General features: G+C 49.1%; 3 protein-coding genes across 3 annotated transcripts; all 3 read right to left on the bottom strand.

Annotated features, from left to right (window-relative positions):
* Nucleotides 1-9,930: 9,930 nt before the first annotated feature.
* FVEG_09804 (hypothetical protein) lies at nt 9,931-10,922 on the bottom strand (the record flags this gene model as incomplete). Its single annotated transcript, XM_018898880.1, has 2 exons — nt 9,931-10,768; nt 10,822-10,922. The coding sequence occupies 2 exons, from the start codon at nt 10,920-10,922 to the stop codon at nt 9,931-9,933; spliced, it is 939 nt and encodes a 312-aa protein (XP_018756845.1).
* A 1,550-nt stretch (nt 10,923-12,472) lies between these two features.
* Nucleotides 12,473-13,743, bottom strand: FVEG_09805 (hypothetical protein; the record flags this gene model as incomplete). The annotated part of the gene is made up of 3 exons (XM_018898881.1): nt 12,473-12,787; nt 12,918-13,440; nt 13,496-13,743. 3 exons carry the CDS (start codon nt 13,741-13,743, stop codon nt 12,473-12,475), a joined length of 1,086 nt encoding a protein of 361 aa, XP_018756846.1.
* A 1,792-nt stretch (nt 13,744-15,535) lies between these two features.
* Nucleotides 15,536-16,958, bottom strand: FVEG_09806 (hypothetical protein). Its single transcript, XM_018898882.1, has one exon. The coding sequence runs from the start codon at nt 16,921-16,923 to the stop codon at nt 15,868-15,870; it is 1,056 nt and encodes a 351-aa protein (XP_018756847.1). The 5' UTR covers nt 16,924-16,958; the 3' UTR covers nt 15,536-15,867.
* Between the last annotated feature and the right edge of the window lie 90 nt (nt 16,959-17,048).

Genomic DNA, 17,048 nt, shown 5'->3' with positions numbered 1-17,048 from the left:
AGATGTTCTCACGATGAGAGAAAAGGAAATGCAGTGACTCACTGTCGGTAGGTATAGACCGCGCAGGACCCGGGACCAGACGCCATTTGCGGCTCTGTATATATATATCGGGATGTGTTGAGGATAATTATATTTGATGTGATAAAAATATTGGAGGAGAGGGGATAAAAATGTTTGAGGATGAGAGAGGAAGAAAAGAAGAGATGGAGGAGAAGTGGGAAGGGAGAAAAATAAAGGCCCAGCAACCGACCTGCATGAGGGCTTCTGCCCTCTTCCACTGGCAGCCATGCGTCTCTACTACTGGCAACAATGGCGCTACGCTCTCATTCACTTGAGGGGGAGCTCCTTGTGTTACCGGAAAGGAGCTTCAGTGGTCGTTAGTACGTTGTCTGGCCCCTGGGGAGACCTACGGCACGTATCTAGTCACCTACGGGCAGCTGATGCTCTGAACAGACCCCCCGAGACGTCTGCCAATGTTGCGCTATTCTATTGTTCAGTTACTTGAATGTGCATCACGTAATTGGAAGCTCTGGACAATAAGTTCACTTTGCTATTCTCCTCGTTGATGTAATTTACTCAAAGGTTGACACTCGGGAATCAATGGATGCACTCCTCGCCAATGGCATGTGGGAGGCTTTGGTTGGATCTCAAAGTGCTGCAGTTGGCCTCTTTGGACATGAGGTGTGTGTGGTGGCCAAGGTCGTTTGGTAGAATCACTCGCGTCTCTGCACAAGGTCCGTGTTCGCGTTCTGGCACTGCCCTTGATCCAAGGGACACTCCGTGATTAGACCGCAAGCAAAATGATATCACCCCCACTTTAACACATCCGACTTTCACAGCCAGGAAGAACGCTGTAAGAGAGTGTCAGAGCCGTATTTTGGGAGTCAAGATGATGTCTTCTCGCTCGCCCCTTGTCCATTTCATCTTGACCACTTTACCCCTTTTGACTTTCGATGAACGACACACATCATTGCCAACCTTGACACTTCCAGTCTAGTGCTCAACTGCACTTAAAACGAATACAGGCACTGGATGAAAAGGGACAGTAGCTTGAATGAAGTACGTCCCACTGCCTACTCTTACAAGCTTCCCCACCACGTTGGCCACAGCCAAGAGATAAGCAACGACGGCATTGACGGCTGCAAAACACCATAGAGGCACCTCCGATCCCTCCCAATAACATTTAGCGCAAGTTCGCAGCATGCTATTGCATCGCTGGCACAAGAGTGACATGTGCCCCTCTTCATATCGACCTCGACCTTGACCAGATTCGACCATACAAGAGATGCGACATCACACGATGTGATCGTAGTCATAGCAAGCTCAATAAAAGGCGCACAAGATAGTGGGCCTTGCATCGAGTTGACTCAGGGTTGGTTGGGCGCTGCTCAGTCTCATCATGCTGAACACAGCCTTGGACCACGACTCCATTGAACACTTGGACATAGAGAGTTTGGTGACGTTCGCTTTACTCGCAGTACTCATTGACGCTAATACGAAGCCTGAAGGACCTCCCACCTCAGTCGTGGCTTTGTTGACAACGATATCTTTGCTGACCTGGATTCAGGGGCTTCCCAATAAGAAGCGACATTTCTACACCTTACATCAATCTCATACGTGAACGACTCCAAACACTTACGAACGCCTTCAAGGACCAGGGAACCCACGAGATTGGAGAGGCTCTCTATCATGAGGTGTCTTGGGCGTGGGGAGGGACATGGTGTTGGCTTGCAGCAGGTAGTGGTTGATGGCAAGCCTTGGATGCCGAGGTGCGCGATATTTGAATGAAGATGTCGTCTTGAAATACACCATCAGTACCTTGGAAGCTAGCGAAGCTGCTTCAACTTCAGTGGGACAGCCAGAAGGTGCACCTTTCTGCAAGTTTTATGAATATAGGCATTGCGCGCCGACACTTGAAGAAGTACACGAATATCCACTGCAGGTTCAGTGACGGAGATCACAAGTAGCTCTGATCTCACATCTGTGACAGTAGTATTGTTAATTGAACTGAGTTACTGCATTTTGAATGACGATGCTTCAGGAATTGGTACTGCCAATGAACAGATGGGCACTTGTTTGGGCGAATGTCTTGGACACATCTGACGAGATCATCGTGTTGCGGGCTGCAGCGAGTTGGTCTCTTCTTGTTGACTTGCCCCACTCATCAATCTCCATCAGTGCATCCTATACCAGGCCAGGCCATCCAGGGGTCTTCCACTAACATCCTGCTTCCACTGACAGCCCGCCCTACGAGGACAGCCGGGCATCGATACAGGCGCCAGAAGCCACCGATTTTTAAACCGATAGACCACTTCGCCGCACCAACAACTTTTTGGCTCAAGAATTTGGAGTGTTTTGCAGAAAATGGGTATGCAACTTTATATCACAGTCTCGATTGACTACCGATGTTTCAAAAAGAATTGAACATTCAGTGTCACTCGAAGCCTTGAGTTGAAGTCGGCTTCCTAAGTCGGAGTTTGGACTTGGCATCTGGTTCAGCTCACCCAAAATTTGCCGCCCGGGAGCATTTGCAAGCCGTCACCTTACGAGTGGAACTTTGCCGCGAGTGCCATCAACAAGGGGTCGCCATGGAATATGATACGGCGCTTGGAAGAAAGCTTCTCATATGATACACCTTGTATCTCAGAATATCACCAATGGTAGCTCTCGGAAAGAGGTAAGTGAACAGCTACAATTCTTGTTCAAAACACCTTCTGATTAACCTTATGTGTAGAACAACACTCGACTCGACTGAAAACGTCCCAATCCTTTGAACAGTACACCCAACGGACTCCGACTCGACGATACCAGCCTACCTGGGGCAAGAGTTAGAAACATGAGGAACCCAGGAGACGAGCCACCACTCAGAGTTCCCAAGACAATGGTCATCAACTCGTTCAAAGGCGCCCGAGAGCGAGAGACTTTATCCGGCTCGGTTTGTGTGCCGTAGTTCAAAGGGGTCGAATCAGAAACCTTCCAACTGCTTCGGCATTGAACTCTCAAAGAGTGACCCCCGCGTCTCCTCTCTGGGGCGGAAGATGAGACTACCATCATCGCAATTCGCGTCCCAGCGACGAGGAGGTGACGGCGCTGTCAATGGTACGCCAACGTTACACCAATTCATTTGCTACACTTCTGGTGCTTTCCGTCAAATCATGAGTTCGACGATGAGATATACAACGAGCCCAGCCAATACTACTGCGCCGGATCTGGAGCAACAGCCGTCAACGCACTACTGCCTCTATCGGAACCACCTCTTGATCGCTACGTCACGCTTAAGATGTAACTCAAAGAGCATCAATGATGCTTCCGAAGCCAGTGATCTACCACAATACTTTCGGGATAGCCTACGCCGGCCTACCTCGGGGGCGCTGTCACCTTAGTGACATATGCAAGCTGGACAAACCACCTTTTCTTGATATCATGGCTTCTTATTGCGCTCCCACCTGTACTGTGTCACCAGCAGTGTGCGGCTTCTTGGAGGCGCAAGGGAGTTGTCGAACTTCAAGAAGCCGCGCGCTGACCAACATTCATGGCAACATCTTCAACATCTGAACCAGAAGCTTAGAGACATCGACAGTCCCTTTGAGCGACCCCAGTTCCGACAGCACGATGAATGTTGCTTCGAACACTTCAAGCAGGATGGGATAATTGACAAGAAGCCCGTTCCCATGGCGTTCAAGACCTCAACGCTCATTCCCCCCTCGATTAGGTGTAACGCAAATCAGGGGCGGATATTGGCACGAGAGAAGTCGAGTTCCGCGCTGCATCTCCTTCCCCATGCTCCTCCTTACTCGAAATGGGGGTTACTGTGTATCAGTCCAACGCACTCGACGGAAACTCGACATTGTGTCCCAGAAACAACGACTGCTCGAAGGAGCCAAGATGCCATCGACGCTGCAGTCCAAGATCACAGTATATCACGCCCCTTCTACTTGCCCCAATTTGCGCTTATTCGATAGCAGCCGCTCTCCAGAGCGCCTGAGTCACTTGGTGAGATCAAGTTCCAGTCAACTGAGAACTGTTGTTGAGAGAAAGGCGCAGGTTAGCAACAGTACCAAGGGCACAGCTGAGTGAGAAGGTGACTGGTCTCCAGGTATTGCGGTCTCCCATACCGACACGGAACGCTTTCGCAACCTTTCCACCTTCACAAGGGTCAAACTGTTTCGCTCAGCAAAGCATTCCCCTAGCCGGTCTTGGTGGTGGTGAAATGGCAATGGCGTCAATTTGATCAAGAGTCTTACACTAACGTTCTTGGTCCTTATAGTGTTCCCACTTCGTGTCGTACCCAGCATCTCGCATCTGCACCGAGCTCGATCCCTTATCTATCGTTATCGTTTCGTCCACTTCACTATGGCCAAAGACGAGAGAGCCTGAGCGACTGTGGCACCAAATGAGGTCCCCCAAAGGTTCAAGTCCAGAGACACAGCTACAGGACTACACGATCCCCCTTTCGAGTTGTCTTCGATGCAAGCCCCTTGGAATGTTACAAAGCGTTCATACCCATGCACCCCAGCCGACCGAGTCCTGCAGCGACAGCAGCACAGCCAGCACCATCGCGCAACTTTGACTCCAACAAAGACGGTCTCTGGTCTCACTCTCTGAAACTTCCTCTCGATGGCTTGTCGAGCCTCTGCTGAATATTGAGCCCACTCTTTGATCTTTCCGAAAGTATGGGTCATCAAGCCAGGGGGTGTCAGACCTCATCATGAGCATTGAACGCTCGAACACGGTTGACCCACAATGGTTTGAAGTATAGAAGACAAATTGGGAGGCTTATGGCAGAGTGACGGTGGTGCCTCTCGAGGAAGTCGTATCAATTTCCAGAAATTCTACCCTGGACATCTCGCCGTTGGTAACCTGATCGCGGAAGAGGATGAAGGTCTAGGGTGTGATGCTGTAGAGAGGTTGCACGCTCAGGTGGCGAAGTGCGACATCTTGCATAAGGCCAGATAGATTTATTTACACAACATAAGGGTAGAACCGATGAGAGAGTCTTTGTGACTTGGGGAGCATGTACAAACAAAGGATGGGGCTGTAAGTTATACGCGCGGCTGTTCTGGCCAATCATGTGTTCTGGAGCGGCAACTGAAAAGGGGATCACGGACTACATGTCCTCTTGTCAACCGTTCTGTTCATGGAACAGGATGAAGTTCTTGTCCCTTTAAATCTCTAAATAATCAGTGAAGACGTAATAAATTCGTAAATCTACTCCGAGGAGAATTTATAACTTCTTTGACTCGCCATGCAGTTGTGCGTTCTGTTGCAAGCTGTGTGGAGAAGAATTTACATGACCGTCTGCTCTTGGTGGACCTACCCTAAAGACTGTGTGATTGTCCATCGTGCCTTTTTAATTCCAGGGAAATACGTCTACATCTATAGAGAAGTCGCTCGTGATGATGTCTAAGATGCTCTGCTGGGGAAGTTCATCTGACTTCATATGTCATTTCGAGTCTTTGCCACCATTTGTCTTCATGCTTTCAACGTTAATCCCGCTCATTTTTCAACCGACATTTCTCTCAACACTCAACCACAACACCATAATGGATCCAGCGGACGACTTGATGACCCAAGAACATCAAATCACGCGACATATGATGCTTTTATCTTCATAACACCCCAGATGGCGAAAACGTGTGTCGCGACCTTCCCTTGTACGCACCACTATGAGCCTCTTGACTTCGCCAACTTGACGCGACTCAATTGACGACTCAAGGGACTCACACCATGTTCGAATGTCTATCGCGACTGTAACAGACACGCCGATGATGAACTAATTATCTACAGAGCGACTGATCCCGAAAGCGCCACCGTTTATACTGTCCCTTCGTTTCCACTCTTCTACTCGGTGACTCAATCTCGAAGTCGAACAAAGTCCAATAACAATGGCAGCCGGAAAGATGCCAAACATTCCACCAACGACTTCAATGGGATCCCCGTCTGTATTCGTAACATCAACAGAAACCAAGGCATTTAGTCAAGATCTCTGAGTGGCAAGCCCCCTTTTTTGGTGCTGAAGCATCGCGTCCCGAAGAGATGGTTGCAAACCTGACAAAAAACTGATCCGCTTCCAGTAAACCACTGAACCGTCGCTCAAGAACATCTGATGCAGCGAGACCCCCAATAGAAGAGAAGCAAGCGAGCTCAACAGCGTAGTTGGAAAACTACATGGAATCGGACGATAGCTCCGAATACCCCCTTGGAAGACAAAAAAGTCAAAGATGCGATTCCATTCTGTCACCATGCGAATAACACGAGACGAATCAAGGCTAGGATGAAAGAGGACACCGGAGAAGTGTAAGCAATCACAACGCACGCAGTCAAGTTCTGGAGCAAGACTCGAAACCGACGTGGAGTTTCTTGACGCCGTCGCCGCATGCAAGAGAGCGACGACGTGAGGGGTGGTTTCACGAACATTTGTTAAAAGCTGTGAGCAGTTTTATTCAAGAAGAATACCTAGCGAATAAATGTGACGAAAATAAAAATGAAGAATCAGTTGCCAACGATTACTGGTGCTTTAGCACAATATCACGGCCTCCGGGAACAGTTGAAGCTACTTCTCTGCTGCAAGACACTTGAATAAAGCCCCACGCCCGTATTCATGAACCATCTGAAAGACATAGAGCTTTGTCATAATTACCGGTGATCAATTAGAACATTTTTATAAGCAGTGAGCTTCCTCACAGGTGATTGACTTAGCCGCAAGGGGTTACGGAAGTTCGGCTCTGCCACAGCTTACGAAGCTCTTCTCAACATCAAACTTCTTCGCAAACTCAAGTAGGACAAGGTACCTAGATACTTTTAAGCCGAAGCGAGAGCTTCCTAGGTCTCTCAATGGTAACGAGGCCACTGTGAATCTGCCAAGGTTGCTGGAAGCTCAGTGGCTGGTACGAGCAGACCTGGCCGAGGACCCCTCCACATCAGTTGCAGTGACGGTCCGTTACCAGTGGCACTGTCAATATGTTACTAATGCACGTCTCGCTTCCTTAATGCTGGATTCTCTCTCACAAGTTCCCCACCGTATTCTGTTTCTTCTCCTTTCTCAATTCTTCCACATCCACAATCACTTCACATAAGAAATCTCCGTCATATATCCCCGTCGCAAGAAAAGCCCGAAAAGGAGAATGGACGATCCACAATTTGAGGCAGATCGACGTAATTTGCAACACTCCTATATACACTCTCATTCTAACATATGACAGTTGCCCGGTTTCTTGGGCTCTGTCGAAGGTATGCCCACCACGTTATGTGGGTGAAATACGCTTGGAGCCACGGGAAGGATGAAGCCGTGAGAGAGGCCTTCAGAACCTAGGTGTATCCAACATTTATGGAGAGATTCGACTATATGAAGGACCCCGTTGTCTGGGACGACGTCCAACGAAATCTGAACACGGTAATGGAGATGATTGTGGAGGTGATGCGGCCTTACCAGCCTTTCAAATTCAATCATATGGAGCTGGCGCTCATCTTCGTTGCCTGTCTCATAAAGACCAAAGAGATCATCTACCGAGACCTCCCAAACCTCTCGGGAGAAAATTTGTTGAAGGCATGGCTCGAAATGACGGCCTGGTTGACCATCATCTACGCTTAGGGTGGAACGCATTTCGAACCGATCAAGGTCTCAGCCCGAGAGGCTAGGTTCAATTCAGAGATCGCCAAGATGAGAGATCACTTGGGTGTTTTTGATCATTGAATCAGATTTTGCAGGTACATCACTTGACACGACAATACTTCCGCCATTACTGACTTCCTCTTCTCCCAGCATTTGACCTGTGCCTTACTTGCAAACTGTTTTCGGGGCAATCGGCGCCATATGTCCTGCCTTGGCATCTAGCTAAATGAAGTCTTTTTCGGAGGAATGACTCTCGTTTCCAATATTGCACTTGGTTGAGGAGGTCTCCAGTGTGAAAATGGTCGATGGCTCCCTAAAGAAACAATGTATTATATCCTCATGAACAGTAAAAGCTGTCCCATTCTTTGCTAAAAGCAAGGCGCTCTCCTATGCCGCCCCTGCTTCCGCTCCAGATACTGGAGACGTGTTATCCAGGCTCTAGCCACAATGATATTCATGACATGAGACAGAGAAGCACACGGTGATGTCTATCGTAGGTAAAAATCATTTGTGGATGAGACAGTGCAAAAAAGGGCCCGGAGACGAGCCCCCCCTCCCCAACTTTATTATGTGACCAGCCACGGAGGCTTTGATACCTTTGGCTGCGATCTCACGCAGTGCAAGGGATGGACCTTGGCGGCGCTGCCTACACTTCCAACTGGATCAATCCTCACTTGAGACGCATCTCATGCCCAAGACCGCCTGCATTCTGAGATTCGCTTTCGACTTTCGACGACTACACATTTGACCATTGCGCGTCAGGCGCCCAAGCACTCTGCGTCGAGGCGCCAACACCCCCTGTTCTAGCGCTCATCCGGTCAGCCGTACTTCCTCATGGCCTATTTTCGCTATCCTTCCAGTAACGACACCCCCATCCGAGTGACGGCGCCACCAACCAAAACTCGATCACAATCCTTTCTGGGCAGTTCAGGATGCAGCGACCAAATAGCTGACCGCAGCTTCATCTCCCTACACCTGAGGCCCGAGTCTGAAAGAAGTTAAGCATGTGTGTCAAGCAAATATAACGAGGTAAAACGTACGTGGAGATGGGTACATCCGGAGCGCAATTCATCTCGCCCTCAGCGGCGATTGCTGCGAGAGGTGACGGAAGACCTTGAGCTCCCGCCCAATAAAGGACTGTCTGAAGATTCCTGAGGTGCGTCTGTCGAGGCCAGTGACTGTTTTTGGACGATAGCAGGTAAAACATACCATTTTGGTGCTGCGGGAGCGCGACACGCATTGGACGAGAGACGAGAGTTTGGCGAAAATGGTTGATGTGATAAACATTGAAACGGCCGAAACATTGCTAGAGAACTCCGTGCAACTGTAAATGATGTGTGCATTTGGGATGGAAATGCGTGGAATGGGATGCGAAGACGAAGGCGGCGCTGTAAGTGGTAATGATGCCGGAAACCAAGAAAAGGTTGAGAAACTCGTGGAACAATGAAAGGGAAAAGGTATCAATGGAAGGAAGCTCAGGAGGGAGGGGAGTCGGCCCGTGACGTGGGAGGGAAAACTGAGAACGGGCGAGTTTCTTAGGGTCAGATAGCGGTGATGGGTGCCTGACTAACCTCGACGGGACCCGCCTATGGTTTGAAGAACCACGAGTTCAGGGGCTAGCTCCTACAGCGAGGTCAACGACCCCAGTCACTCACCAACATCGCTGCCTCGTCCACACACTCCCGCCGTCAAAGCATCTATCGAAACACATTAAAGATACGGGCTTCATAGCCCAGGTATCCACGTCCCAGGTTCCAAAGCCTGGGGTAGTCTGCTTCCCGAATTCAAGAATCAGCATTTCGAACTCAACGACAAGCTCAGCGAAAAGGCCCGTACCCAAATTGATAGCTTTATCAAAAGCCCTGAGGCAGAATACCCAGATATCAGTAAACACTATTTGGTCGGAAAGCACGGAACCAGGGTTATCAACTGGTCCGTGAACATTCCGCAAGTGGATGTGTAGTGTTTGTCTGTGTCTCTGGCAGATGTTGGTGTCGGGTTCTACTCAGCCATCGACACGACAATATCAATATAGACACAATGGCATTCAGAAATATTCACTTTATGGATTTAGGATCAATAACGGACTCATACATTGTTATTATTCATTCATGTAGTAAAGTGTGGGCCTAAAACCCTACGTCCATATCCTCGTAAAAACCTGAACTCCGATCAAATACATCAAATCCTTTCCGAAGACCTTGCTTGGGTGCGACATTGCCATGGCAAGTCTTTTTCTTTCCTCAAGAAAAAAACAAAAACAGAAACAAAAACAAAGAGCAGGGGACAAGGGAAAAGATGAAAAGCACTGCTGATGCTTAATTGTACCAGTCATTCTCGTCCCCGGGAGCCTCGATCGTGATGGCCATCTCACCGTTAGAGTCGCGAACACCACGATGAACCATGGTGGCGTCGTTGTTGTTGTGCTCTACCAAGCATATCTCCTCCACCTGCGGGAGTCTTGTCGCCATCGCCATTATCGCTCTCATCAGCCCATCATCGAGATCCGTTCGCAGTTGGTCTCCGGGGTTCAGTCGCCACATCGGGAGGATCCAGGTCATAATTCTGCGGTGAAACTTAATGCTTAGTCGCCGGAGGTTAGACATCCCCACCAGCTGGTCGGCGATGAGGGACAGGCGGAACGGAATATCCGTCGCCTGGGGGATCCCGCCGACGGGGAACGTGTCCACCGGCCCCTTCTCTTGTACGACCAGCTGTTGGAGATGATCTAGCTGGTTGATCTTGACCCTAGCGCCTCCTCTGAGATGCCTCAAAAAGTCATTGATAGGTACCTTGAAGTTAACACGCAAGTGCCGAACTTGTGGGCAACCCTCCTTGATTGAGGCAACTCCATGACTAACAATGCGAGGTATAACATCGATGACCTGCACATTGTGCAGGGAATGTCTGAGTAAGGTGGATAAGGTTGGTGGGCGTAAGTCCGAGATTAGGACTCTGACAATATCCCAGCTGGGATTCTCCTTCACCATTCGGTGAAGGGAGGACACCTCCGCCTTTGAAAGTCCATCAAGGGAAAGCGACAAGGTGGTGGTACGCGGAAGATGCTTTTTCAAAGACATTAACAGAGCAGGTAGGAGGTCTTTGTACTCGTTGAAATTGTCGTTATTCTCAGGTCGGACCTGGATGCGAAGATCGCTGCAAAACGAGTCAGTAAGTATCATACGAGATATATTTTCTGGAATCCTTACCGGCACGCTCTTCCCATGCCCCGTGTACGAGATTGGTTTCGGTTCTTCAAGAATTGCATGAGAGCGTCTGTGATCTCCGTCCTTGTCCCAGAAAATGACATTGTCCGAAACAAATGGGGTCGTATGCATGATTCTATGGCCTTAGAGGTAAGAGACATGTTCCGAAGGTCCTGAACCTGGAGGTGCCCCCCGATCTCTCCGAGGATTTCCAATGGAAGCGAAGTGAGTGGCAGCATGATTGTTTAAGGTGAGCGGAAAGAAGGGAGAAAATGGGTGCAGGAGTGTTAAACTTGGTGTGAGTCTCAGCAAAAGAGGAATTTGAAGTTGATACTGGAGAGTCTGTATTTCTGAAAAGATGAACAGTGGATAATCTGCACGTTGGGCAGTAGGAAGATGGAAAACATTCACCGTTGCTAGGAACCGGCGGCCTTAGCACTGTCAGACAGGCTAAAGAATGGATATGGCTGCCACTGCTGCTCCCTACTGTACCTTAAATGTGCTAATTGTTATTCTTTAGTGATCATGGGGACTTTTTCAGCAGTGATAGTAATGTGCCAGAAGCAATTTCAGTTACTAGAATTTGTAATTTCAGCGAGATATGTCGGGTCAGCACTTGTAGCAAAGCAGTTTTCTTTGGCTGCAAGCAGTAGGACGGTCTTGGTGTATGCTAGACTCTTGGGAAAGTCAAGTGTCAGTGTTTACGCAAGTTCGATCTTCATCCCTACTACATCATTCTTATTTTAAGCCATAACAGTGATCAAAGGCAATGTTCTTGTTCTTTGGACTTTACGTAACTACTATCTTGACACGAAGACATCTTGAGAAAGTGGAGTGTCTGAGGTGAAAATAGTGTTGATGTCAACACGGAACATTCTCAAAGTGACAGCAGTGATATTGTTTGTGTAAACTCATGCATGCATGATGTTGTGTATTATCGTGGCATCTTTGTCCCCCCCTCTTTGCAACTCTACAGAAAGTGCTATTTTTGCTCATCACCAACAGACAAAGTCGGAATTCTTGAATAAAAAGATAAACAAATAGATACTCCACAACTCCATGCTTCAGATATGCTCACAGGGCAATATGGAACGGGGGTTTGACGATTGGTGCCCGATGAGGGGGTCAACGCCTTCGCCACTTCCACCGTCACTCGGACTCTCCATTCTGAAATAATGAACGATTTTGCATTCTCCAACACTCAAAGATTGGTCAATGGGGGAGGGAGGTGCGAAGGCAAGAGTTTACTCGGTGATGAGAGAGGATCGTGTGAGTGAGAGGTTGATCGTATGTGTTCGAAGATCAGGATTTCAAGTCTAACAGTAAGGTCGAGGTTAGAAGGTGCGAGTGAGGTCACTGTCCTAAGGAAGGTGCTCCTCCCACTCTCCGAGGAGAAGAGCGCCTGACAGTTGCTTGATACACAAGCCGCGATCGACTTCCTTCACGGTGTGTGATATCGGTGAGCGGTATATCGAGGCTGCTCAAAAAAGGGGGCGAAAAGGGACGGTAAACGGCGAAGGGAAAAGAAGACGACCTTTCGATCTTGGTGCAGACTGTCTTCCCAAATACGTTAGCAAATACTCAAAATGGAAACATCATCAAGAAGTTACCGGTGAGACATTGCGCTGATAACCAACGGCTGTACTGAGCAAGCTCAGTAGAGAATCCCAAAGGGAAACGCATGCAGGTCCAAATCGGTCTCGATAGAGAAACGGATGGTGGCATCCGCCTCCCTTACTGCCCTCAACACAATGTCTCCATGAATGAAGGCCACCTGCTGGAGGGCAGGGATCGTGGCAAAGATCTGCTCATTCCACTGCCGAACATAGTGTTCGACAGCGGGCAGACCCGTGCCAGTCCCCGGGACCTCGGGTTGATGTTCCACGAGGATGGATCTAGGGAACACCAACCCCAGCCGTTCGAGGTATACCAACCTCGACAACTCCGTGACAAGCACCTTGACGAACAACTATGGCAAAGTTAGTAAAGTTCTGAATCAATAAGCAGCATGGTAGTTCAGATGAAGCAAGACATAATTTAGACCAGTTGAATCTAAATTTAGATTAACTTAGACAAAAGGAGACGACAAGTAAACATACCTTTGGATCCTCGCGGACCACATTTACCGCCGCTGGCTTTACCTGGGTCGGTGCCAGAACCAACCACTCCAGCCGCCCAAATTGGGTTAACACCCCCGTCTGGTTTGACACAAAGCCGACCGCTCTGGCACGGCCACCAACGTTCTTGGACGCCGGGAGTCTGAAAGGCACGACCAGTCGTCGAAGAAATGGCGCACACTGCCTGACAGCCTGCAGTTCGAGCTGGCCCCCGAACTGCAGTCCGCTGAAGGACTGTGGACGAGTCTTGCTGACCAGGATAGCCAGAAGCTCGGTGTCGGCCTCGTCCTCCATCTGGATTGACCGGAGGCGATTCCAGACAGGCAGGCTCGTGCACCTATCGCGCAGCTCCTGGCGCTGGAGGTCAGAGAACCACCAGAGATCCAGCTGGATACCCTGGAGGTTTCTCATGGCCCCCAAGGAGCTGGCGACAAGGCGAGGGAGCGCAAACGCAGCGTGTGGACCGGGGGATGTTTCGTCGTCTTCGATCTCGATTGCTACGTGCCTGAGTCTTGTGTTAGCAAAGGTTTGTGATGCTGGGCAAGATTGTTCAAGTTTACTTTATGGCAGGGAGAACGATGGTGCTGGTCGTGGCCTGGTGATGCTTTGCATGCATAAATGCAGTTAAGTCGAGCACCAAGTCCATGCTTGTTCCCCTGAAGGCAACGTCATAAAAGTATGACTTCGCATACTGTTCACGCATATGCTTTGACGCGACGATGATTCCTTCCATCTCGGAGGGCTTTAAAAACCCTCCGATCAGGAGATGGACTTCTCCCGGCAAGTTTGTCAAGGACAGAGACGACATGATATAGGTGAGGGCTATGGACAGGTCAGTGGAAGGTCCTCACAAACAAACGACTCCTCGAGGTAACTGACCGTGAGATCAGTCTTTTGAATCGAGTGGGTTGTTGTTCTTGTTGAGAGGCAAGAGAGTCTGAGGTTTGAAGTAGAAGAATAAGACAAGCGGTTTAGTTACTTCGCTGAGCTGGGTGTATAACTTAAAGTCGTACGGTGAAAAGGAATGAGCGTTTTGAGGAGAATTTCTTGCTCACATTGGAGATCTTCAAGTTTGCAAGTCTTGTGGAAGAAGGAGAAACGAGGGGAGGGTCAGACTTCTACAAGTATTTGACCCGCTCCCGAGCAGCAACGCCGGTGCCAGTGGGAGACCAGCGGGGACGACTGACGGCTGCTTGTCAGTGCCAGCTGAATCTTCTTCACCAGACGTTCAATTTTGTACTTTTTGTTTACTCTGTCTATGGCAATGCTGAATATATGTACTCCAGAGATACTTAGGTATTACATCAGGGGAAAGGAGTTCTGGTAAGTTGTTGAACACCCCCGTGAACATCTATTGACACGTTTTGTTCACTCCAACAGCAGTTCGTGAACTATTGAGTACATTGGAATACAGACTGATCCAAAGACTAGGCTTAGTGTGGTTGTGAAACAACAGAAAAGCGAGTGTTGAGCCACCCAGCTTCGAGTGTTCACGATTTTCATGAGATCAAGGAAAAGTCACAAAGGCATCTCAAAGTGAGCACCACCACTCTTCCTGCCCTAAGAAGTCGCAAACGCTAACCTCTTACACTACTACCCCAGACATTGCATCCATGTCCTAAGAAGAATTCACAAACTCGCATTCTTACTTCAACTCCGAAGCCAGACTTTTGTCTTTCCACGACTGTTCCCCTTACCAGATCGAAATAGCAAAGATAACGTCAAGTCAAACCCGCCAGCCTCACCTGAAGTCCATTTCGTCGACGGTATATCCGCAGCGAACGAATCTTTATTCTATACAAATGTGCCAACGAGCGACGCCCATGCCGCCCATGCCAAGCTGGCCGTCGAGGTTCATGGCGCGGCGTAGGAAAGGGTGGTGTTGACCCGGCATTCCCTCCACGTCTTGCCACCTTGGGAGATGCATTGTCCGTCAGCCTTTGAACACATCCCTTGCTCTCGAGAACAGATCGGAAGCGCAACGCAACAGCCAATCCAGGGGCAACTGTCAGATCCTATCGTTCAAGCTGCGTCGCAGCCAACACTAGCTGATTATATAACCTATTCAGCCTCAACAGTGCTTTGGTAACTTCTCTTCCACTCCCCCTGGGGGTATTTTTGTGGCGGGAGGCCCTGAGACAGTATGACTTTTACGGTTGTAAGTAAGAATGTACTTTTCTTTAGACTACTGCGCTGACTTGAGTCCGGATAAACCAGGCACAGAGGCGCAATGTTCGAGTTACGGGAGAGCCTCCCACAAAGTTATTCTGGGGGGAAAGGAGCAATTGGATCCTCCTTGCAGCAACATTCTTTCATCATCCAAATATCCTTGACCGCAATTTGAGTTATTGTCAGACAGAAAGGTCTTCTACATCTTCTACGCAGCTACCCGATGCCCACGGCTGCAAACCGAGTGCCTTAGCTACCGCGGGGTGCAAAGTTTGGCGAAGCAAATCATCAGTAACATAACTCGGTATACTGTGATTCTTTTTACCTGTTTACTTTCTTTGATGGATCGTACGAAGCTTCAGTATGTACCTACGAGGTCGATAGTTCAAAGTTGTTACCAGATGTGTTATTTGCAGTTGAAACTTGTGGCTGAGGGCTTAAATGAGAAGAGAGAGGTTAGTTCAATTTACACGCATCGTTATCTCGTTGACCAGCCTGAGGACAATACTCACTCAACACTCCAGCGCCACCCTCAGTGCTACAACCCAAGGGCCTAATATACTACATGTTTACGTTCGAAACGACAACCGTACTTATACCAGCCATCCAATTGAGCCGTCGATCTCATGGTGCGTTTGAGTGGACGTGACCTTTGACGATAAATAACCTCTACACGATCAAGACACCATCTCTTCCAAAGCATCTCTGCGAAATACACTTTTCCATCTCTTCCAAAAGCAGAAAATCACCTCTCAGTCCTCCATCACTTCAAAAACTCTTCCTTTCCCTGCTCGACCAACACCTCCCTCACAGCCTCCAAAACCCCCGCATGATCCTCCCTTGCTGCAACAAACCCAAAGTTCGCACTCATCTTCCTCCCAGCCGTCAAGTCAATCTTCTTCCCATGAACATCTGTGATCTTTCCACCAGTCTCTTCAAAGAGTAACATGGCACCTGCATGATCCCAAGCTTTAGCGTATCGATCTCGGCGCTTGTAAACCCAGACTGTCGTGTTGCCGAGACCCATTGCGAGAACAGCCCAGCGAAGAACCCAAGGGAGGAGGTCGTTTCCTGGATAAGCAGTGCTGAGACGCGAGGCGACGATTTCGTGAATGCCGGAGAGGGCGGAGTCGACTGTTGAGCTGGTGACGAGGCTAATGTCTTTGTTGCTGTAAAGTGGGAGTTTCCTGGGTTGGTCAAATCGCAGGGGGCGTATGTAAGCGCCGTGACCTTTGACAGCGAAGAAAATGCATCCTTCGCCAGTGGGATCAATGTCTTCGTTCTTAAGAGGTGCCTTTGCATCAATTGACAAATTTGGTGCACCAACGATCCCAACAGTCTGTTCACCATCCACAAGCAAAGCCATATTGATAGCATAAAGCTGACCGATTAGATACGTCTTCGTCCCATCAATCGGATCAAACACCCAAGTTCTCCCAGTGGCAGACGGGCTACTAGCTCCACACTCATCAATAAGGTCACACATCTGCTCCCTGCTCTCAGGCAACTTGCACAGTGACACTGTATCCTCATCCCCAGCAACACCCTCCAAAAGCTGCCAGACCCTTTCCATCAACATAGAATTCTGCCTCAAGTCCGAAGCATCTTCCTCTCCTACGACTTTGTCCTCTGGAAACGCATTCTTGACCGTCGCTGTGAGGAGCGCCTGGACTGCAAAATCGGCGACTGTGACGGGACTCAAGTCGTCCTTCTCAATTGCGCCTTTGTCCTTATCGGAAACAATCGATTGACTCAATTGAGCAGCTTTTTGCAAAGCGCCAATAGCGACGGTGAGTTCTTTGGCGTACGGACTGTTCATTTTGAGATGTGTTGAGGTGATGAGTGTTCTGTGAACAAACCCCGCTTTGAGTGAATAGTGGATAACTGCATACTGACCTCATTCACGCTTGTAAGCTAGTTCAGCACTTACTCATCTCATCTCAT

The sequence above is a fragment of the Fusarium verticillioides genome, chromosome 1, assembly GCF_000149555.1.
Source record: "Fusarium verticillioides 7600 chromosome 1, whole genome shotgun sequence".
In the NCBI taxonomy this organism is placed as follows: domain Eukaryota; kingdom Fungi; phylum Ascomycota; class Sordariomycetes; order Hypocreales; family Nectriaceae; genus Fusarium; species Fusarium verticillioides.
The sequence above is the reverse complement of the archived record's forward strand: the minus strand, read 5'-3'. Positions and strand labels throughout refer to the sequence as shown.

What these genes read in the sequence shown, in the direction of transcription:
- FVEG_09806 (XM_018898882.1), bottom strand. Translation starts at nt 16,923, where the DNA reads ATGAACAGTCCGTACGCCAAAGAACTCACCGTCGCTATTGGCGCTTTG.